Here is a 24,765-nt window from a genome sequence, read left to right as displayed (position 1 = left end):
ATGTGTGAGTTTGTGCGTGTGTACCTGCAGTGACACAGCTGCTCTCCAGAACCAGGCCAGGTTGTTGGCAGCTCAGCTGGCAGCCACACCAGGCTTTTAGCCTACTTATGTTTCTCACACATTTGCTGGAGATGCTCATGATCTCATGATTGAATTCAAGTTATTTTTCCTTCTCGGTTGTCGGGGGTCTTATAGACTTCTGGCTCTTAGTGTCACTCATGCAAAGTAATTCAGAGACAGTTTCTGTGTCAAACCAAAACCTTGTTTTCTTGTTTTTCTCCAAGCAGGAATTTGACGTCAAAAACAATTAGACATTGTGCATCATGTGAGCAGCTTATAACAGAGCCAAGAGCAAGCTTGACAAGTGGACCGAGCCATGTGCGACTGCACCGTGGCAGCCTCTGCCCTTCATGACCCTCAGCAAATGTGAGGGCCTATCACATTGCATACTGTAATCTCTGGCAGCAGATCCTGACACTGCTGTGTGGCCTGGTCACAGTGTTGAAAATGTCTGAGCAGTTTTCTCTGTTTTTGTTTCTTAGAAACACTCAAGGACACTAGTGCTCTAATGTTCTCAGGGCAGAGGCGATGAATAGATTTGTCTCTATTATTGTTTTCCACTGTATGTGTAGTTTGCAGTACCTGCATGAGGTCTTAAAGGTCAGACAAATCTGTATTTTTCAGAATTTGCATTTCAAATCAGGACTAGATTTTGTATCAGAAGTGTTAGGTTTTCATATGGAGATATGAGGCAAAATATAATCTGTCATCATGCAGCCTCATTGATATCCATCTAAAGATAATTTAGCTACAGTCTGCTCTGAGAAATTCTGTCTCAAAACTGACTTAATTTGATCTGCTGACCACACAGACGTTCACAAATAGTAGGCCATCACTTTCAGAGACCATATTATCATCACCCAGCAATTACTGGTAGGTTCATATAGTGAGATAAACTTGGGGCAATAGAAAATTAATGATTGATCCAAAACATGGAAAACAGTATCTAAAAATACAACATACAATAATCTGATAATGATAATGATTCTAATTTTGCTTTAGATTGCAACAGCAATGGCAGATTTCCGCTATCTTGCCATGTGTTGTCAGTTGTCAGACTCTGATACTAATTTTGCTCAGTGGTATCGTGTTGCTTTATATTATGTACAATTGTAGAAAATTTTTCTGTCATAGGTCGTGAGGATGAAAATGTGAATCTGAAATAGTTCGTTATTTTAGTCTGAAACTAATAATTAAAAAAAAACGTATTCTTAAATGTATGCAGTTCAGCTCTATGTTAAGATGAAACATTTTGAATGTGACTTTTTGAAATGAAAGCAAGAAGATTGCGAGCCTAAGCTAGCAACATATAGCGCTGTATATTTCTTTGCCCAATCACCACTGCTTGTGAAAAGAAGTGATTTATAGCTTGCTTGCTCATCTTTTCTTTATTTTGGTTCCTCTGGTTCAGTATTAGTGATGCTGTGTTTTAGCTGGGCTGCCCGAAGGGGTTCACAGAGCCCGATGTCTCAGCTCAGCCTCATCACAACACTGACAAGAGCCCAACACTGACAGAGAGGGGGGATTAGGCCTAGATCAGCATTAAAGAAAGCCTTTGATTACGTCTGGAATATTAGCCGCATGCGTCTGAGGCTGGCTGAGCATCCCCAGAGGGATTAGTGTTGAGCCAGCCCACCTCTAAAACCTAACATCAGGCACACACAAAGGAGGCAGACAGGATCCTTATTGTGCTCTTTGAAATCATGTAAGACATGTTACACAGCAAAGAATGAACATCGGAATAAAGCTTCACTGACCCAATAGGCTAAAGGACAAAATAATTTCTTCATAAACACAACTGTGAAGAGTTGTTTCACATTTAATATCTTTTTTGTGTGACTGGCGACAAATCCAATATTTCTGCTGCCATTTTACAGCAACCTTTAATTTTTTAATCATTTGAGCAGCCTTATGAAATATATTTAAAGAAACACTAAAAAAAAGCAGCTTACACCCAAACTGTCACACAGGGCTCTATATGAACTTTGTTGAAGTGGCAAACATCTAGTTGTGACAACGACCTATAAATAGAGCAGTTTGTGTTTTGTGCCTCTTCCCAGAGGACTTGAATCAGCAAACAGCTTGAGGAAATATTAATAGATCTATGACTAACAAATGGTGTCTGCCTCTTCTTGCAGTGGTTTATGGGTCAGTCTGGTTTTGTGTAATAGCAGGCTGGATTTTAGACACATTTTTCATCAGCAGTACAACAGTTTGTCAGATACTACGAAGATCAGTCGATGAATGGATTAGTAAAATACATAAATCAACACCTCTAATCTGTTTGTGGTTTGACTGATGTTGTTAAATTCTAAACATTAACATAGTTCAGCTTAATTATTTTTGAAGCTTTTCTTTGTTTGGCATAATGTTGGAGTTATTATTTGGAGATATGCATTCAATGTGAAGAAAATATCAAATTTTAATTTAAAGCATGTTTCTTAAATGTATGATAAAAATTCTGAGATTTAGCAGTGTTGTTTCTAGCAGCTATTTTGAGTTAAGTCTAAAGGTTCATTAGTTTTAGTCACATTTTTGTCATTTTTATCCTTCAAAGTTTTACTTGATGACCTCAAAACATTTTGTCTAGTATACGTTTTTGTCATTTAGGAAAAGACATTTCAAATGACAACAAAGTGAAACTGTTCACTCAGCCACGTATACATTTCATTTCATAGTAACAAAAAGTAATAAATAAGAATAGCAGTGCATCTTATTTTTCTACTGTATAGCTCTTCCAGTATTTTAGTGTGAATTATTTTCAGAAGGACATGGGAAGCTTTCACATTAAAGAGGTACAGGAAGGTTACAAAAATAAAATAAAAACAGAGCAGGTTAAAGGTGACACAAAATAACTAATTCAGTATTACACAGTGCTCCTATCATTTAACTATAAAATAAATTAAAGTTTTGTTTTATAGGTCTGACATGCTTAGTCTGTTTGCTCCATTTTTGGCAAAATCCTTTATTGTTTTTGGACCTCAAGAGAAAGGGACAGCTGCTCTATTACAAATATAAGCTGTTTTTCAAAGCCAAGGAAGGAACAGCCATTTTTAAAGGATACTGCATCACTGGCTGTCATCTGAGAACTGCTCCAATGCCGAGGAACCTGTAAATTTTTTCCAAGGACTGAGTCCTTTGAACAGAAAATTTTCAAGGATGCTCGCAATAATGCACAATATGCACAATATCAGGATGTAGCTGGGTCCTCGAGCTCTAAATACACTTTTAAATGTCCTGTTATCACCATAACTATGTTATGATCGTTATTTTATGGGATCGAAGTAAAGCTGGACGGGTAAAAGTAGCACCTTAAAATATAATTATATCATATGATACAATCATACGATCATATTATATGATAAATACGATCATATTAATATATATAATATGATGATATGATAGCACATTAGATGTCGCTGGGTAAAAGTTGTACAAGCTGTTGTTAGTACTCCTCCCATTTTGATTTCTACTGCTGACGTATATGGGCTTGACCATTCCTATGACATAATCACACAGACTCCCTAGCTTGTTCCAGATGTGTGTTAAAGAATTGCCAGGGAGGACTCTTGTCTCGCCTCTGTAGGACCCAACTCAGGAGGATCCTTCAGGATCCTGGGGTTTAAGCCATTTCCTTGTCATAGCTTTTTTTGCTCACAGCCAGAAGAATTTGTATGAATTTTTTTATCATTATTCCTCCATTCATCAAATTGAATGTCACCCATTTATTATATTTCACATCTAAAGGGGATATTAACAGTCCATTTTAGTTTATAATAAAAAAAAAAACTTACATTTTAGGCTTTAGTTTTTATCAAGACATCTGTTTTTCTTTTAACCTTTTCAATCAACAGAATTCTAAAAATGATACAAATGTAAACTACTCATTTTAATGCAACAAATACTTTAATTGATTGAAATATACAAATGAAAAATATTGGCATACCTCATATTTACAGTGCAGAAATAACATGGAATTTCCAGTGACTGAGAGTATAGCAATAAAATTCTGTTCTCAGTAAGTAGGGGCTGGCCAGTTATCGGCCTGGCTGATTATTGAGGCCAATCGTCTGTATTTGGCCAATTATCAGTATATTTTATAGATAAACAACGAGATTAAATCAATTAAAATATGTGCTACTTTGGCTCCACTGCAAGGTGTCTCTTCCCATCTGGCTTTATATTCCCTCTCCACAGCCTCACCAAACATCCAGCATGGAGCTCAATCTGATTGGCTAGAAGTACCATGAGTGCTTGCTAATCAACAATTCAGTCTGGGTACCACTGACACAACATACACACAGTATCATTTCCTTTTTTCCCGCTGCTACTGTGTTGCTCTGTGCCCCTTCTTTTGCTGATGGAGCTAGTGCTGAATTGCTTTTTCAAATGTACTGATTTACAAAAAAACTGAAAAAATTGTAAAGCAGATTATTATTTCTTGATTAATGTGTCAAATTATAGTTATTTACTTGCACTCCTGAACAGAAAAAAATAGTTTTCATGGTTGAATGTTATGCTTGATTAATTTCTGACTTCTCAGAGAAGCCCTGTGAGCCGGCTCAAATTTGGGTATAAAAAGATTAATTCAGTTTGAAATTCCTCATTCCTGTTCAAAATGGTAAAACGTGAAGAGCTCACTGAAAATGAAAGAATCCGCATTAAAGCGCTTCATGATGCTGGATGGTCTCTGAGAGAAATATGACAGGTGGTCTAATAAATTTGTTAAGCACTGTATGTGATTTTTGGATCTTACTTTGACCCAGTCTGTTCAAAATGTTGTAATCCAGCAGTGATATGCAGGAAGCCTTTGTGTAGAGGTTAAGTCTTTGGCGGTGAAACACTGTAAGCCAGCATCCTGAGTACCATCTGGAGCATTGTTGGAATTATAATCATGGCTGGAAAGCTAGTTTATTCAGCAGGATTGCATGGATGAAACCACACGTTACATAATCATATGCACACTGTTAATCACTCTTGTATACATGTTGTGATCCAGTTTACTGAGAATTAGGTCTGTATTTATTTTTGCTCTGTAGCTTCTCTGCTGCCAAACACAGTTGTCTGCAAATTAGCTTTTTCTGCATCCATTAAGCCTGAAGGAGAAAGGTGAAATCTGTATTACAATGGATGAAAAGGGAATAGGACTTATTTTTATGTTTTCAGAAACATTTCATGACCGTAAAAGAAAACCACTGATTTCTAATTTCATTTTATTTCTGCCCATGGGGTTCTAGACAGTTTCTTTCTGCAGACATCTCTGCAGCGTGCGCTCAGATAAAATGGATAACAGATGGATTCTTTGATATATTTTTCTGATTAAAAAAGTATATTTTTTCCTTCTTGGTAAAATACACATTGCAACCCCCAGAACATTCAGCAGTCTGGGCAAAGATGGTACTAAATATGGCCAGTTTTCAAACTTCAAAAAGCTGAACATCAGAGAGCCAGAAATGCCTCAGTCATGAAAGCAGTAGTCCTGTTTTATACCAGTGATGAATGTAGCATATTGGCCTTTTGTGCTGTTGCAGACATGCAAATGGTTAACTTGTCAGATCATAAAATAAGCCTGAATATCAATGGATTTTTGTGGTAGCATCCTTGAATCTTAAGACGCCTTCCATCAATCAGACTAAACCTGTTCGTTCTTTTCATCCTCTGTCTTCTCTCATGCACCGTGGCCGTTTATTCCCGTTGAGCTTCTGATCGGTGCTCCTGAATTTTTATCATTTTTTATTCTCTATGTCGACTCTTTGGTAGGTCTTCTGCCCAGAGTCTTGGTTCTTCCATTTTTCTGAAGTGTGGCTCTCAGGAACATGATCAAATGTGTCACTGCTGCTGATATAAAGACACTGCCAGCCTCTACCCCCTCCACCGTCATCCTCTACCCCCACCCAAATACATTAACACACTGCGATCACCACCACCACCCTGAAGGTGCACTGAGCAGCTGAATCCTGCAAGCTCTCTCCATCTTTTCATGTCTGTCTGGCTGTGAGTCTTCAGTGGTTCTCCAATTAAACTGTGCCTGGTGCTGAGCTGGAAGTGAATATCTAATGTATTCATCTCTACCTCATTTAGCATCCTGTTAAAAAACAGACACAAAGAAAAAGTCGAAAGCAGTTTGCAGTAAACAGCCACCAATGGTTGCTATAATTATAAGGACTATAGCCAGAAGCATGGTCTCCAGCTGCACTGATCTGGATGAATCCACACACTTGCAGTGGCACCCAAATGTAGCCAATGGCCAGCGGTACCCCATTCATCCCCCCCGCCCAAGGCTCAGGGAAGAGGGGACGGCGGGCCAACTCCTCAATTAAATATAACCCCACATCAAACAGCCTGTCAACATGCATTAGTGGCCCTTTGTATAGATAAGAGGCCAAAATAAATTGCCAGGACTATCATAGTTGCTGTGTCTCCCGTGGGCTTTTTATGAAAGATTCTTCGGGGAGAACAAATCCTGTCTTGCATACTAATATTCCCTCCTTTAAATCCTCTTCTTCATTTATTTTTCCCCTAACATTTCTCCTTTAAAAGAGTAATTTTGCTATTCTATGTGAATTATTTCTTCCACATGTTTCGCCTTTTCAATTAGCAAATATATGCTGGGTATCAGGCCAAGCCGTGCCTCGTCTTGTTGCTGCATTATAGCAGAGATCTAATGCGACAAGAGCCGACCTTGATGTGTGTGCACGCTATCACAGCGGAACCTATCCCTTTTCTGTCATCCACATTAGCTTTGGCAGCTCCTTTTATCGCCTTTTTTTCCCTCCCCCTTTTGCTCCCTTCTTGCCTATATTTTGCATCTCTGCAGACTGACAGTGAAAATAGGTCATTAGTTAGACAGAGAATAAGAGATGGAAGGAGCATGCAGAGGAGAAATCTGTGTGAGAACTACCATGCAATATTAATGACATCCATTCAGGCTATGAAATACCATCGTGCCCTGTGAAAACACAGAGACCCCCTGACTTCTGATGTCAACACTGTTTGTGTTATATGAGTTATTGAAGCTTATCACCCACACTAGAGTCCATATAAGTAATCTAAATGCATTATAGACACTATCAGTTTGTATTGGTTTGATTGTGTGGCTTCTACAGCCTTTGTTTCAGTATTAGTGAAGTTTTGAGGTTTTTTAAATTGTTTTGTAACTTGGATTTGTCTGTGTGTCCAGAGCCACAGGAGCAGGGGGGATGAACCGCGAGGAGGCCCCGGGGAAGTCTCCTGAAGACATGTACATCCAACAGAAAGTGCGGGTCCTGCTCATGCTAAAGAAAATGGGATCAAATGTAAGTTTAGTGTATTGATACAACTGCTCTTTTTAAATGTTATGTGGTCATCAAGATCAGAAATAATCATTACCATGTTAACTAGAGCTACTGCCAGCAGTTATATGCTTCCATGAGATAAACAATAACTAGACATATAAAGTACAGTGGTGGAAACATCTTATAATGCCTCTGTGCCAAACTTTAATCTGTTCATCCTTGAGTCAGAGGAGACATTTTTGAAAAAGGTGTTGAAAAACTTTGTGTTCATGAGATACCATGCTCACAGACAAGGGATGAGCATGAGGCCTGATAACCTTGAGCTTTGTTCTTAAGATCTTATCAGTTCACACTTGAGTCAGAGTGGATATCTGCTAACAGGATTCCTGAGCCTTAAAAAATCTTAAACTGTACATTTAATATTTAAAGCCTTAAAAGTCTTTTTAAACAGTGGGGAGTCTTAGATTTTAAAAAGCACATTGGCTAAGACTTGTCTGTATCCAGCCTTTGTTTTCTAGATTATGACTCAGATCAGTCTTTTTTTGTATACATGCTGATCCACATAACAATTTACAGCATTACAGCAATGCAGCCTGTACACAGCCTACCTATCTGTCTGTGAATCAGCCCTGCCCTCCCTGTTTGAGTGGGGTCAAAGAGGACCCTTCAGTGTTAGTGAGACGTTAGCAAAATAATTTAAGAAAAGAAGAAGAAATGTCTTCAACCACACAGACAAGATTCATCAAAACAATTGCAGCAATATGACGGCTGTAAAGTAAACATCAAGAGGTCTCTGTCTATGTGTTCATACTTGCTTCCCCATGTCTGCATCTCTGTACTTTTCTCTGTATAATACCAAGACAAAATATCTTATCTTAGTTGATATTTAGAGCAATGGCTTTTGCTGTTTGGAGAAAAAAGCAGCCTCAAGTTAACAAATCAATATTTAGGCACATTATTTAAAAACTCCAAAGTACCACAAGACACTGCTTGTGCATTAAAAAGACCAGTTGATAAACACTGTTTATCTATGAAATTAATGAAATCAGTAACTGATGCAGGCAGAGAGAGTTTGCATGGTGCAGAGGTTGCTAAACTTTTAAAAGTCTTTCAAAACATTAACAATTTAATTATCTTAATTTAATTAAATCTGTACATTTTAATATTTAATGTTTGGCTTCATGTAAGGTAAGCTTTAGATCTTCATTTGTATAGCACCATTTCATAACCAAAGTTTTTCCAAGACACTTCAGAGAGAAAGCAGGCCTAGATCGTACTCTTCAGTATCAGATTGGACATTAGTGCAAAGTTTAAAGACAATCCCTCAAGAACAGCTATTGCCAGCATTGAGACATAAGAATGTTTGTGTCATAAGAAGGATGGGCTCTTCTTTAAATAGGGCTTAAAGATTTTACCAACCTGCTAGAATATATAAAAGGTGGTTCTCAGAGCATCATTTTTAGAACAGAGTAGTACAAGTATAGTACCTATTTTTGTAAAAAGATTTTAACAGTCAGCAAACAGCCAGCAGATTGTGGTCTCTCCGTCAGGCAGGGAAATGGCAGCTCCAAAGATCTGTTAAACTCAGAGAGTGACAAAAGAAAGACAGAGGTGATGATTGTTGTCTTAATGCCTCCTGACAGCATGGAGGAGTTGAGGAGAGATGAGCTCATTTGCAGCCTCTGGAGAACAAAAAGCATCAGTGTATTTATAAAGAATATACAGTGCTTAACCAATGTATTAGACCACCTGGCATATTTGTCTCAAAGACCATCCAGCATCATGAAGTGCTTTAATGTGGACTCTTTCATTTTCAGTGAGCTCTCCACGTTTTACCATTTTGAACAGGAATGAGGGATTTCAAACTGAATTCACACAAATTTGAGCCGGCTCACAGGGCTTCTCTGAGAAGTCAGAAATTAATCAAGCATAACATTCAAGAACTAAAACTCATTTTTCTGTTCAGGAATGCAAATGAATAACTATAAGTTGACGTATTAATCAAGAAATATTAATGTGCTTTACTATTTTTTCTTTTTTTTTTTGTAAATCAGTAAATTTGAAAATTCATGGATAACAATAATAATAATATTTTAGCATTAAAAATATCATTTGGGTTAAAGAGCTTCTACATATTGGTGTATTAACCATTGCAGAAACATAAAAAATGATTTTGGTAATTACCAATGCTGTTAATTTAGGGCAGCTGTGGCATAAACCTTACTTTGGTTAGGGTTAGGGTGGTCTAATAAATTTGTTGAGCACTGTAAATTTGCAGAACCAAGTGCCTTTTGTTCTTCCTTCAAACTATGTAAAAATTTTTGCACCGCACTCTTGTCACATAAAAACAATTATAGAGAAGAACCAAAAAACCATAAATTCCAGACAGATCCACCCTACGCTTGTCACTCTTTCCTTTTGAACAGCAGACACTCTCTGTCTAGAATATATGTGCATACAGACAGCACATAAATACGCTTAAATAAGTAAGAGTTTGTGATTGTGTGCATCTTCCAGTTAACCTTGCAAAGCTGATGGATTGGTCAGATGTTTATGCCAAGGTTTAGTCTTATTGCAAGTAAAAACGGTTTCCAAAGAGGAGATTAGCATGGCTGCAGCTAAAGTAGCAGTTTAATCAGAACTTATCTACCAACTGTCTCCAATGGAGACAGTTGGTGAGCTGCAAGGATAGCAGCTGCTTGTCAAGCTCATGTTGTATAGTTAGACTGCACGTGCATACTAAGTTAAATGTTTTAATACTTTGGTCTGTAATGAATGTGATGGATAGATCATTCATCCAATTATCCAAAATGTTATTGAAAGGTTCAGCTCCTCCCAAACACAGACTATGGGCTGTTTCCCACATGGGTATGAAATATTTCCCATGCAGTAGATATGTGTAACAGTCTATCTGGGGTGGCAGTTAACTTCCAGAAAGAATGTTAAATGGATTTGAGTTCAGGGAACTGATACCTCACCCGGTCAAAAACCTCTCCCTGGGATACCATAGCCTGACTTGCTTGATCCTTTAATCATATAGGTCACTGATGATATAAATCCTCAATCTGTGTCAGCACAAGATTATGCAGTACTGTGGATACTGATATATATGCCAGATGACTAATAGAAAAATAACATCTGATATATAGTAACATTTTACATTATTTCATTGAGGATTAGAAAAGCTACCACACATACTATTATAACAGGATAGCCCCAATCACTTTTTTTGTCTTAAATTGGAGTCTGTCTTGCTTTTAAGTCGTATTCTTGGATCTGTTTGTACAATTGAGATGACTAAGCAATAAGATCAAGGTTTCTTGTCAAAACAAGAGCTCCCCAGAGCTATTAACCACTGACCATGTTGAAACACTTGTCACTGAAAGAAGACGATAGAAAATACCCAATTATATGTTTCTGACAGACAACCACAGTGTGTTAACACTGTAGAAATAAGTTTTCTGTCTAGAGTCTACAAATCAGGGCTTGAGTGTTACTGGTTTCTCAGAGCTGATACCGATAATTAGTTGTTTATAGGTTGTTCTCTGTAGAAAGCCTCACATCTGACAATGCATATCAGAGCAAAAACCAAGCCATGAGGTCAAAGAAACTCCTTGCAGAGTTTAGAGACAGGGTTGTTGGAAGGCACAGGTCTGAGGATGCCTACAAATAAAAATTCTGTTGCAATGAAAGTTCCCAAGAGCACAGTGGCCCCCATAATTCTCAAATGGAAGAAGTTTGGCACAACTAGGACTCTTCTAAGAGCTGGCCACCCAGCCAAACTGAGCAATCAGGTGAGAAGGGCCTTAGTAAGAGAGGTGACCATGAACCTGGTGGTTACTCTGACTAAGCTCTAGAGATCCTCTTTGGAGATGGGACAAAGTTCCAGAAGGACAACTGTCACTGCTGCCTTCCACTATTATGGGCTTATGGCAGGTTGGCTAGACAGGTACAAAACACATGAAAGCCTGCTTGGATTTCGCATGGAGTTTTTTTTTTTTGTTTTTTTTTTTTGCAAACTCCAGGCACCGTCTAGCCACTCTGCCATAAACATGTAACAGTGGAAGGCTGCAGTGATGGTTGTCCTCCTGTAACTGTCCCATTTCCACACAGGATCTCTGGAGCTCAGAGTCACCACTGGGTTCTTGGTTGACCAAACTTCTTTTATTTGAGAATTATGGAGGCCATGGTGCTCTTGGGACCTTCAGTGCAACAGATTTGTTGTTTGTAGACCCCCACACAAAACTGGGTTTTGCAGCAATCCTACCTCTGAGCTCTGCAGGCAGTTTCTTTTACCTTATGACTCAGTTTTTGCTCTGATGTGCATTGTCAGCTGTGAGGCATTTTTTAGAGAGGTGTGTGCCTTAACAAATCATGTCCAATCAATTTGATTTATCACAGATGGACTCCAATCAAGGTATAGAAACATCTCAGTAAAGATCCAGAGAAATGGAAGGAACATGAGCTACATTTTAGGTGTTTTTGCAAAGGGTCTGAATACTTATGTCAATGTGATATTTCAGTTTTTTATATTTAATAAATTTGCTTAAAAAACTGTTCTAAAATTGTGTTTTCCCTTTGTCATTGTTTGATACTAAGTGTAGATAAATGAGAATTTTAAAAAAGGCTCTATTTTTTACAGGACCATCACGCTATAGCATAACAAAATTGAAAAAGTAAAGGGGGTCATACTTTCTGAATGCACTGTAGAGGACTGTCATGGTCAAATCATTGTCTAAGGTAAAATTTGTACATTCTTTCTTTTTTCACGAGTTTTACCATCATTTTGTTATGTCTTTCAGCTCACACCGAGCGAAGAAGCTTTTCTCCGAAATTACGCAGGTGTGGTCCACAGTCAGATGAGCCAGCTACCACAGCACAATATAGACCAGGGTAAGGCTGTGACTCATACACCCACACACATATGTTTTATGTGCAGTCATCCACTCAGAATTATTATAGTAGTTAGTGCTCATTTACTCAAATGATGATTGGCTGACCCTGTCATTAAGTCATAGTTATCATAAGTGAACTTCTTTTTTATGCTTAGATTCTTAAGGTGTGTAGGTGTAGAGCATCTGTACAAGTGGTAAACATGTATCCCATTTTAGTGAGCTCCAATCACCACTATAACATGTAACAAAATTGTGACTTTGCCTTGACAAAAACAAGGGGAAATCCCTCCACACCCATAGCTCCTTATGAGCACTTACCCCAGCAGGCCTGAAATATTCCCTGACTGCCCGCTGAGGCCAACTCAGCAGCCCACTAGCACCGAGAGATTACTCACACAGACGGACTGAAAACAAGTGACTCATCCAAAGCATAAGTGCATCACTACTTTTCAGAGCTACCTCTCTAGAGGAGGCTAAATAAAGTGCTGAGTTCAAATATTGATGTGTAAATGACAAAGCAAGCCATTCTTCATTCGTGCTTTAAAACTCACTTTTGATGTTCATGCTTTTTCAGAGCACCAGAGGGTGCTGTTGCGCTTTGTTGAGCTCTTTTATAGTTTTAACATTATTGAACCACAAGAGGGGGCTGCTTTAAAAAGATTTATGCAGAGAGGCACTGCAGTTACCTCTGAAAGCAGCAGCAAATTGTCCCAGGTGAAATTTTTCATCCTGGGTAAGGAGACTTATCAGTGTCTTCCAGACTCAGTCCAGACACAGCAGTCAGATAGGAGCCCTGCTGTCCGGTTAAGCCCGGCCTTTCTTTGATATTGGCTCCTCGGGGGAGCTTTATGTTGAGAAAATTACTTGCAGAGCCTTACCTACAGCTTAGTTTTATGTCTCCTTGTCTGTGTCCTTATTCTGCAGAGAATCAATGATGTTTTTTAAATTTATATATGTGGTTTTCTGTGTTGGAGCAGGATTAGGTTTGTAGTTATACAGGGTTTTAAGGAGGCACGTAAAAGATGCAGTGACTTTCTCTTTTTGTGCTTCTCTTGTATTTTTTATTAGCTTTGTTTTATGCTGCAGGGAATTAAACTGCATCGTCATATATTCAGTAATACGGGATGCATTGTTAAAATTTCATTGTGGGTCATTGCATCATGGTCAGTGTTAGTTTCATTATTGCAGCTTGTTTCTTCATTGAGGAGCAGAACAAATAGCATTGCATCACAAAGGGAGGATGGTGTCAAATCGTAAAGTGTGCGGCATTAGAAATTAGACAATATGAGGTTGTTAATTTATGGAGTTCTTTTTCTGTCTGTTTGAACATCTACAGACTGTCAGTTTGCGCAGCGTACTTCTGTTCTCTTCCTTCTTGCCCTTTAGTGGAAACAGGACTCCATGTCTGTGCTGTGTCAATACTGCTAAGGAGAGCCTCATCAATAATTTACAAATGACTGGGGAAAGGTGCTCCAGTTATGCATTATACATCACAAAAACAGACACATTTAGAATCATTTGGCTGCCTGCCATCTCCTCAGCGTGCCACTAAATAATTTGTGGTCTGCATCTATCTGAAGTACTGTGATTAGGCATCAAGGAGATAGCTGAGAGTTAAACACTTTTAAACACCGCGCTGAAGGACAGCAGTGTGTAGGTCTCAGCACATTTTGGGATCCTTTGAGGTGGTGTGAAGAGGTTCAGTTACATGAAAAGGGAAGTCTGCTATTTGATCTCATTTGGACTTGGTAATGGGTGGGAAAATAGATAAAAGGTATCATTCCATTGCCTAGCAACCTGCACAGTCATTGACTGTCTTTACATGGACTTGAGTATCCCGGTTTCTCTTTGTGCATTTATACTTCCTCAGAAACTGTGATATTTCAGTATCCTTGTTTTGAGAAACCCGGTTTTAATACATGAAGAACTCCAAAAGAAAGCAGGATACTCTGCTAAGTATACGCTGTATCCCATTTTCTGACTACTGCAGACTACCTGCACAGGCACAACTTTGATTTATCTTGATTTAACTTCAGATACTTGTAAATAGCGCATCTAAGTGGCAGAGGAACAGTTGAGCGGCGGTCTGCAGCAGATCTGTCTGTGAACTGACGGCAGTTTTGTGTCTAAATGCGCTCATATTTAGATAAACCATGAACTGAACAGTTTAATTTTTCAGCCATGAATAAAACGTGAGCGTAGTTTACTGTGGAGACAGACAGAGAATGACCGCTCATGCCATGAGTTACCGGGAATTAGAGCTGAAGATGGAAATAACCAGGTTTCTCTGTGCGCATGTAAACACAGTATCCAGAATACGATAAAAAACCAGGATATGACTCATAACCAGGATACTCAAGTCCATGTAAATGCGGACACTGTGTTTCATTAAACGTGCAGAAGAGCAGACATAAAACAAGACATTTTCCATGATGAATTTACAAAGTATGATTCAATTTGACCCCTGTTTGAAAGATAGAATCTAGGTCATTGTGGGATTTGCATCTAAACATCCTTGGGGGTTAACGCTCACATCAATTGATGTTCAATGTGTTAATTTTTACTGAAAATGTAAAACAGCAGCCTGGTGCCATGTATAAACACACACATCTTTGCCTGACCTTGTTTACCTGGTGTGCCTACTAATAGCAGTTTCACCTTCAGACCTCATACATGACTTTTCTATTAGTGTAGCAGACACAAGGCCAGATCTTCAGTGAATAGGATTGTTTTCTGTGCAGCTAATCTTGAGCAAAAGGGTGACAAGAACAGGAAACAAATTAGTACATTCATCAAATCCATTTTCTGTCAACTTTGGATCAAATAAAAATAAGAAAATACATGTTTACACCACTGGCAACTTGTGCAAAATGCTGTGCAAAGCAGCAGCAGAGCTCATTTGCATATGCAAATCAAAGATCACATAGCACCTGTATTAACATCCTTACACAGTCTCCTAGTTTAGAATAGAGACCCACAGAAAATCCTCATTCTAAAGGCTGGATTTTAAGCCCTTTATGGCCTTTTTCCAAGCTATGTTGTTTGTGCATTTTAAGTCAGATGACTCACAGAAATGGAAACTGGTAACAAATTTAGCATTGCTCCATGTTAATTTAACTCAAGAAAATATCTATTTCACTCAAAAGATCTGTTTTAACTGATCAGTTACATAAAAATGTTCCGTAAGAGACACCGTAAACACTCTCTAGCTACAATATGTCAGCTTGTATCTTACTGCTCTCTTAGTCTTTTGTGACTCTTTACAGACATTAGCCAACAGCTTTCAGATCCACTACAGCCACCGTCTGGCAGTGCCACATCAGAACCAGTAAAAATAATGGAAAGAGATATTTTCAAATCAAGACTAAAGTGGAGTTTTTCATTTGCATTCAAGAGCTGAATCCTTGACATTCAACAATTACTTTCTATCCCTACATTGAACTCTTATTAACCATACAGTGCAGTTATGCCCATCAGATCTTTAGATGAAAGACTTCTAACCTTCCTGAGATTACAGTAAAACTTTTTAGGAGACAAGCCCTTTTCTGAGGAACCTCCAACTGTAACCTGTAAGATCAGCAGGTCCCCTGGACTGCTTTTAAAATACCTACAGACTGTGCTTGATTTTGTGCTTTTTTGATGGGGGCTGCTGTATTAGTTTACTTCTCATGCATAGCGGTGTGAGTGTATGCGCAAGTGTTATGCCTGTACGTACACATATGTACATATGGGCCTTCACCATTTTTTGTCCACGTCGCAGATACTCTTCTAGGCTCTGAATTTGTGCTCTAAGATCTTTTTTAATGCTTGCTATAGGGCACTCAGGTACAAATCTTTGGTTTAAAAGAGCTCTATATATAAAGTTTAACTTGACCTATTGTGGTAAAAGGAAGTAAAGGATATGTTCTACTGTTATAGACCAGCCTTTCCTAAACTCAGGGTGGTGGGCCAATATTTTGGGGTCATCAGTCAGCAGCAATGCACCCTCTGGCTAGACTGCAGAAGGAAGAGAGCTCGCAATACCTGATTCTGAGTGACACTAAAAATTGCATTGTCCAAGTAAAAATGCAGAACAGTTCATAAACCTTGACTTCTCAAAAGCCTTTGGAAATGTAGAGGAGAGGCTCAGTGTGTTTATGTGTAGAGGTGCTCGGTAATGAAAGTTTCAAAATTAACTAGTTGGACAAACATCTAAAAAAGAAGCAGCTGATTATTTTCTGGTTTATTTCAAAGCACAAAAACAACAAAATCACTGTAGTCAGTGCTAGAGCTTAATGCCTTTTCAGAGGTTACTAAACATCTAACGTGGACTTCTTACTGTTCTCTTTTGCTATTTGCATTCACTCTGTAAATTTCACAAGTTGTTAAAAGGCTGCACTGTAGAGCCCTGTGGGTTTTTGCTTATGACTTGTTTAGCAACATGTGTCGAAAAATGTCTGCACCTCCACAACTTTGGTCCATCGTAGTCTAACATTTAGACTAACAAACTCAGCATTAAATTGAATAAATCATGATAATGAAACAAGAAAGGATATCTTGGGTGTGATAATCACATCCTCCCCACCATGCACAACTCTGAAAGTTTGCTTTGTGTTCTCATAAATACTCTTTCACCACCTGATCTCATAATTTTTAATTCTGCAGGAGGCGGTCACCTTTTTTGTAACAATGTAAGTTGCATATCAGGATGTTATTTCCCAGAAATATCTGTGTAATGACTCAGCCTCTGTGTACAGATACATGCAAAAGCAGCATCGAGAGCAGCATCTCAATGATCTGTCAGCACTGGGGGTCGACTGTGGCTCAGTAGGTAGAGTTGGTTGTCTCACTATTGGAAGGTTGTTGGTTTGCTCCCCAGCTCCTGCTGTCACATGTTGTTGTGACACTTAATTTGCTCCCACTACTGTCAGTAGCATGTGAGTTGGTATGGAAGCATTAAAACTGATGGCCAATTCTCCATAGCAACCTCTGCCATCAGTGAATGAATGTTTGAGTGAATGGCTATGAATGGGTAGGTATGACCTGCAGTGTAAAAGCTCTTTTAGTGGTCAGATGACTAGAAAAGCACTATAAAAGCTCAAGTCCATTTACCATTTTGCCATTTAGCTACTGATGCTTTCACTAATGTATGATGTGAAGAATATTTTTTTTCATTAGATTTAATAACCTACTTGATTGGCCATGTGTGCAAAATAGAAAAGGTATGTGCTGTATGAGTGAGTGTGCTGGCATGCAGCGTCGTCCTCTTTATTAGAGTCGGTCAGAATGACGGACAGCCTTCAAACTTTTCTGTCATCCTTTAGAAAATCTGTCTTTGACAGAGAACTTTGTCATTACTACGATTTCCTGTCTCATTGTAGGAAAAGCATTTAACTGAAGATGCATTTTTTAAAATTAATGTAGCTACTTTAACTCGTCACAAGGCTTTTCAGCCACTATCCAGCACCTCGATGCAGAGGATTGTAAAAGCATGCCGATTGAAGATTTTTTTCATACTGGCATTTCAAAGGGTCTCAGCATTGAGTGAGAATGTCAAGCATCAGAAATAGCCTTGTCAATCAAATGACACCTTACTTAGAGGACAGTATGGGTGTTGTTGAAACATTCTGATTTGGTTACTCTCAAGTCAGGCTGAGTTGTATTCAGGGCGTTTTGAATTGAGCTTTGAGTGTGATGCAATAAATGGATGACTGCTTTTGTCTGCTCAGAAGTTGTGATAAGAAAACAAGTGTCTACATTCTAAACAAACATTTGTCACCACATCTGATCGAGTAGTTAAGAATACATCTGATTTTGCCCAGCTGTCAAAAGTTATTTGCTTCTTCCTTGATAGAAAAATGGGAAAAAACTAACTCTGGGGTTGCCCCTCATATTTCTTTTATCTCCTCGGGTCAATGAATTTGCATTTCAGAACGTTTTAATTGGCTTATTACCATACATGCAAATACAGGATTTTGTTTTGCAATTTTAATCATTTGAGAAAAGGATTCTTTGCCAAAGGCTCTGAGGTTGAAATTATATTTATACATTTTTGTCATTAAGCTTTCTGACTGTGAATACCTTTATGTTGTGTGTTTGTGGAGGTGCAGAGGATTGTGGGCAGACAGGACTTTGCATAATATGTTTTTGTTTTATTAGGATTTGAAGTAGGAACTTATTAAATGAAGCCTTGTTTTCTTTGGCTCAGTTTCAGTGTTAATTGCTTCTTTTTGGGCCACACTGAATAATAATTTAGTTTCTACAGCAATGAAGAAGTCTGAAATCAGGCTGTTGTTCCCACTTTAACGCTCCTGTTCACATCTTTCTGTAGCTGACATCATGTCACCTTAAACACGGCTGTTTGTCAGAGCTGCACATGAAGTCAGCAGCATTATCAGGATGTGTTATACACTCTGAAGTGACAAGGAAAGTTAACTCCAACCACAAGGATGTCTGAGGGCCTCAACAAAAGAGGATAGAGAAAGAAAGGTTGCTATAGAAACAGCAGTTGTCCCAGGGAAGCTAAGCTTCCCTGTAGGTTTTGGTGTTGTTGCGACGTGCAGCATCAGTAGATCGGAGCAGGTGTCATTAGGGGTCCTGGAGGCAAGCTGGAGTGCTAATTATACATCCAGGGTGTGTTATTCCAGTCTCTCTCTGTCAGTACCATTCCTACTACCTTTGAAAAACAGCTTCTCTAATTTCACATATAACTGCAGCCACAGGCCATCAATACACAGTCTCATCTCTTATTGTCTGTATAACAACCCCGGCATTGCATGCAGTCCTTAAAGCAGCTTCTAAACCCGTGCCACACAGTAAGGACCCATCTTTGTTTGGTGATACGGCAGGGGAAGAGTGTTATTGATTCTTACCTCCTCCTGCTTCTCTCTGCAGTATGAATCAGAGCCAGGGACATAGATTTTTAAGTAGTATCTCTACGTTTATTTACACATCTCACTTGCACAGAAAAGTGTGACTTTCTCCTAAAAAAGACATCACAAATTTTGTCAGAAGGTTCAATATTTAGTTGTATGGACAAAAGTCAAGGTACAGTTTAGTGACGTCTGCCTCAATATTTGCTTTTAGCTCACTTTGATAACAGACAAATGCTGATGAAACAAACTCATTTTGAGTTCTGGACCTCTTTCCTATAATTTTTATGCCCTTTAAGCTCACTTAGCACATTTGACCTGCAAAATGTCAAGATTCTTTTTAAAGGACACACGTGTAAAGGAGAAAAAGGATGCCTTAAAATGTTTACTGAGATTTTTAACCTACACTAAGTCCAGAGGTGAAGAACAAAGTGTTGCATAAATCTGACATTTTCTTAAATCATTAATTTGCTTCTTTCCTATTGAAATATATTTTTATGTCCTCAGTTGTTCCTACAGCAGACAACATTAATTGAAAATAAAAATGGAAATATAGGCTGTAGATATCAACATTTACTTGATGGCTATGTAACAATGCAAAAATAATGCTGAAGCGGTAATGCGGGACACAGATGTTCTTGTTTTACTAAAGTGAACCATGAATGATAAGAAAAAGAATAGAAAAACTAAATTAAATATACGCTTTTAAAACTGAGATAGAAAGAGGGCTTTGAATCAATAACTGAATAAAAGGTAGTATTATAACTATGCAGCAGCACATCATTGATGTAATACGCTGCGTAAGAGAAGACCTGCTGTGTTTGTTTATGTCAACATGTTGAGCTGGACCACACACCCCACCCTGGTGTATGTCGTGCTTCTTAACGCGCCCCTGCTGTCGTTTCCATGAGGGTGGGTGGGTGGGTGGATGGGGGGGGATCCTGTCTTTATCCTCTCAGCTGACCCTGCACAGATTGTGACCTCGAGTGCTGCTACTCCTGACTAATAACTGAGCGCAGCTCTGGAGTCATAATGTGGCGGCGGCTTCTTTTTCGCTGCTTATTCAGACTGCAGGGCTCAAGAGACGCAGCAGGGGGCCCTTAAACTTCAAACACGCTCTTTTTGGGTTCATTTCACAGCCCTCTCATCCTTTGAGGTTTAGGGCAACTGTGTATGTTTTCTTGTAAATTTCAGACTACCTTTTTTCAACCACCTATTGATTTTATAGTCTTAGATGTTGAGGAAAGACTGTGTTTGCTTGTCCATTATTCAGGTAAATATTTTTTACTGCTTGGACATGAAAAATATTTCTTTATCATAGTGCCACCAGTATGGATTTTTGGGGGTACTTGACTGTCTTCTGGACATCTGTGAAGTCTGCAGTCTTCCCCTTGATTGTGTAGCCTACTAACCCAGACTGAGAGACCATTTAAAGGCTCAGGAAACCTTTGCAGGTGTTTTCAGTTAATTAGCTGATCAGGGTGTGACACCATGACTTTCCAATATTGAACTTTTTCACAATATTCTAATTTTCTGAGACTGAATTTTGGGTTTTCATTATCTGTAAGCTATAATCATCAACATTTCCAGAAATAAAGGCTTGAAATATTTCACTCTATGTGTAATGAGTATATAATATATGGGTTTCACTTTCTGAAATGGGTAACAAAAAATATTGAACTCTTTTATGATGTTCTAATATTTTGAGATGTACCTGTAGGTTGGTTAAACTTTTCTCACATTTTTAAAATTTATCAGTAAGTAAAACAAATAGCTGCTTCTGATCCCCTAAATATAGTTCAAACAAGTGTTACAACGGCTGTTGTTATTGGTGTACATTACATTGCATAGATGTGTCAAAGGAAGTAGTTAGTGAGTGTATTTACAAATGATCGATTTATTATGGGCTACACAGTGGCACAGGGGTTAGCGCTGTTGCCTTACAACTAGAAGGTTCCTGGTTCTCTTCCTGGCCAGGGCCTCTCTGTGGAGTTTGCATGTTCTCCCCGTGCATGTGTGGGTTCTCTCCGGGTACTCTGGTTCCTCCCACCACCAAGGACATGCTCGTTAGGTTAATTGGTGACTCTAAATTGGCTGTAGGTGTGAGTGTGAGCATGCCTGGTTGTCTGTCTCTATACACTAGCCCTGTGATTGACTGACCAATCCAGATTCCGCCAGCTGGGATAGGCTGCAGATAAGATCTTAGATGTTGTTTAAAAGTCAGAAGTCACCTTGAAAAGAGAGAAACAAAATTTTAGATAGCATTTAATGCTTTAGAAGCAGCAATATAATCATGACATGATAGGGTATGTTTCAAAATTCTTGGGTCACAATTAGATGTTAACATGTTTTTTGATTCTCTCACTTTGTAAAAAATTATCAAGGTCAATTTTTAGATTATTGTGATAATTTTCTTACAGTTCTTTAACAATAGAAACGCAAAATATGCCTTTATTTTTCTTTCTGATATAGACATGTCTGCTGATATATCTGCTGATATAGCAGCCATAAATAACGGCCAGATGTATGAATAATTTTGTGGAGTTCAAGGTAGGGATGAAGATTAAGCACTTGGTTCTGTACTTTTCAAAAACTTGAAAATCAATTATGTTTTCGCTCATCGCAACTGCTGTTGAGTCTCACAGACTTTGTGATGTAACATCATTTTATGTAGGAATGGAAAATATTAGAATTTGCTGATATCCGATATGCCGATATTTATAAGTAGATCTTTGCTGACACAGATATTTAAACATAGTTTAGACCTAAAAGCTCAGTGTTCCTTAGAAACACTCAGTTTTAAGTTTGAAGACGAGTAAATCATTTTGTCTTGCCACCAAACAACAGAAGAGCATCGATAGTGGTATCAGAAAGGGCAGATTGATAAGGATTATCAATAAGGGTATCAACATTGATAAACAATGACAGTCTCCATCCCAAGTTTTAGGCAAGACCAACAGACCTACTGTACGTAACTAAAATCTTTTTCTCTGTTCTTGCTCGCTCCTTAAATGTTAACAAAAGCTTGTTTCTTTGTGCATCTGTCAACTTGTGTGTTTTTTAAGAACTGAAGTTTTAGGTTTGAATAGGGATGAGTATTGAAATCTGAAACCAACAGAGCACAGGTACCAACACATCTGATAGCAACTGTACCGAATGTAGGTGCTCCATTTCGGTACCTCATTATCCCAACATGATCCCCATCTCTCCAAAGGACGGGCATGAAATACGCTATGTGAAGTTACACCTGATTTCTTTACTTAAATGTTTTATATGCATCTTATTTCGATACAGATCTGCTATTCAGCTGCCAACTTTTAAAACACTTCTTTTCTCTTAAAAGTATCCATTGGGGCAGCACCTTTTAAAAAGTAGCGATTTTGGAAAAATCCAAACAACACCCAACCCTAGATCTGTACTACATTTATTTCTCTATCAATGCCACTTTGGCTATAATGACTTTGTAAATATTGGCATAACTGATATTGGCCAATATCCAATATCATGCTTCCCAGCTATGTATTTCTTGGTCAGATCAGTTTAAATGGTCTGTATTTGTACCTATTTTGATAAAATTGTGAGGCATCATTACATACCTATCAATAGTTTATCTATTACTCAGATTTGACCGACAGCATTGTTGCAGCATTAGACGAAATATTTAGTATTGCAATAAGTATTCAGATTGCAAGTATGCCTTCTTTAAGTATTGGCTCAGTTTCATAAAGCTATGAATGAAATACTCTTCCACTGTGTTTTAAAAACAGTTGTACTTTTACCTCCATCATCTTTTCCTGGAAAGACATTTTCTGTAATGAATCAGGTGGCTCTCCCTCTTTTTAAACTATTTATAGACAACACATCGGATGACATGCCTGTTGTCGCTATCATTTATGTAATTCATTGTCCAGAGCCAATCTGTTTACCCCCATCAGACAGGGTGAGGAGGGGATCAGCACACATCAGAGGGAGGGAGGGAGGGAGGGGCCGGTGCTGCATCCCTGAAAGCCCTCTCCTCATTGGCAGCAGCAGCCTGATTTTTATCTGTCGCTAGGCAACTGCTTTGAGGGACCTGACGTTTTCATCGTGTTTGCTTGAGCTTCTTTGTGTGTGTATTGTGTGTGTTTGTGGCAGGGCGAGGTCCAAACATGACTCCCAGGCAAAGCACTAAAATAAAAACCAGATATAGCCCAGCCTTCCTCTGGGCCCTGTGGGGTATTTTGAGAGCATTTTCTGCTGGTCACTGGGCTCAGGTTGCACAGCGTGAGACTCGTCCTTCCTCTGACCCACCCGTCATACACGGCCCAGCTCCTTCAGCCAGACATAAACTGATTCAGACTGGCACTCATTGTAATAAATGGATGTTATTGCAAGTTCCTGTGCCAAAACATCATCTTGACAGCAGTGCTGTTCAGCTGTTCTGTAGCTCAGGTCAAGGTCTCCTTTGTATGATGTTACATAATTTTCCTCTTGTTGGAGCATCATTATCCCCGTGTGCTTCTCAAAGCAGATAAGATTCATGTTATTAACAAAAGAACAGCATGTCTATGCCAATATTTTTATCTCTGCTTTCCTCTCATGGTGCTGTTTTTGCAGATTTGCTTCCTCTCTCCTTTTCCAATGATCTCCCACAGGACAAGGAACTTGAAAGTTCATATTGAAATGCACCCCCTCCTCCAAAATGTCTCCATCTTACCAAGCTCAAGACGACCTGAATAGAAAGATGCTAATTACCCAGTCGCAGAGATAGCAAAATGAAACACAAAAATTCTGTTTGGTGGGACTGTGCTGTCTGATGAAAAGTCTGCCTTTTGTGCCAAATAGGAGCGGAAAATCTCAGTCCCTGGCCTACTTTCATATCTCCACAATAATTAAATCTAACGAGCAATGGAGGGCTGTGGAGAAAAGAGGATTTTTTTTCTAGCAGACATGTGCAAGGTGCTGCTAGCAATGCTTATCAAGGGTCTGCGAAGTGTGAAAGTCGGTGGTCGAGCTGTAAATGTGATTGTAGCTTGTCAAATATTTTTAATTTAAGAAATTAATCAGGCTTACTGTTGGCAGAGGCAGATAGCTGTCATGTTTTAAAAGCGGGTTTTAAATTAAGAGTTTGAAGCCACTAGACATGCCACTGTGTGAACACTGTGGTCTCACAATTAATATACTGCCATCAGAAAAGGGAATACATGAAATAAGAATGATTTTTTTTGTCCCTTTTTCATCTGACAGAAGCATTTCAACTTTTTTCTTTCTCTTTTTGGAGGATCTGTTCACTGATTTTCTCAAATGCAAACAAATCCTCACCAAATAAACAAGGTCCTTATGAAACCAGTGTGGATATTTTAGGCACTAAAGAACCTTGTGTATTTTACTGAATCATACTCAAACAGAAAAAGAAAATATATGTTCATTTATGGGAGAAAAACAGTCTCAGCAGGTGTGGGCAGGCTCAAATCACTTGATGAATCACAGTTGGCAGCAGACTAATAAGTGATTCCTTGTTAAACAAAAGCCAGCTGACAGAGTCCCATTGTGTAACTGGCAGAAACCAGTAGTTGACTCACCTTAGATGAGAATGTAATTATCACTTAGTGCTGATTAACTTGTAAAAAAAAAAAAAAAACTAAACTAAAAGAAACCACATCTTGTGCTCTGTATTTTTCCAGTCCTTTTTTGATTGTTTTGCCA

At 38.6% G+C, this 24,765-nt stretch overlaps 1 protein-coding gene across 1 annotated transcript in view; it reads left to right on the top strand.

Moving 5' to 3' along the window:
* The window catches only part of ctnnbip1 (catenin, beta interacting protein 1), a 34,105-nt gene that overhangs the window by 2,986 nt on the left and 6,354 nt on the right, over positions 1 to 24,765 (top strand). Inside the window, exons 2-3 of the mRNA XM_041800102.1 lie at positions 7,241 to 7,355; positions 12,137 to 12,227. Coding sequence (XP_041656036.1) covers positions 7,260 to 7,355; positions 12,137 to 12,227 — 187 coding nt within the window. The 5' untranslated portion in view covers positions 7,241 to 7,259. The remainder of the gene's footprint in view (positions 1 to 7,240; positions 7,356 to 12,136; positions 12,228 to 24,765) is intronic.

The sequence above is a fragment of the Cheilinus undulatus genome, linkage group 11 (genome assembly GCF_018320785.1).
Source record: "Cheilinus undulatus linkage group 11, ASM1832078v1, whole genome shotgun sequence".
NCBI lineage: Eukaryota > Metazoa > Chordata > Actinopteri > Labriformes > Labridae > Cheilinus > Cheilinus undulatus.
This window is presented reverse-complemented; position numbering and strand designations above follow the sequence as displayed.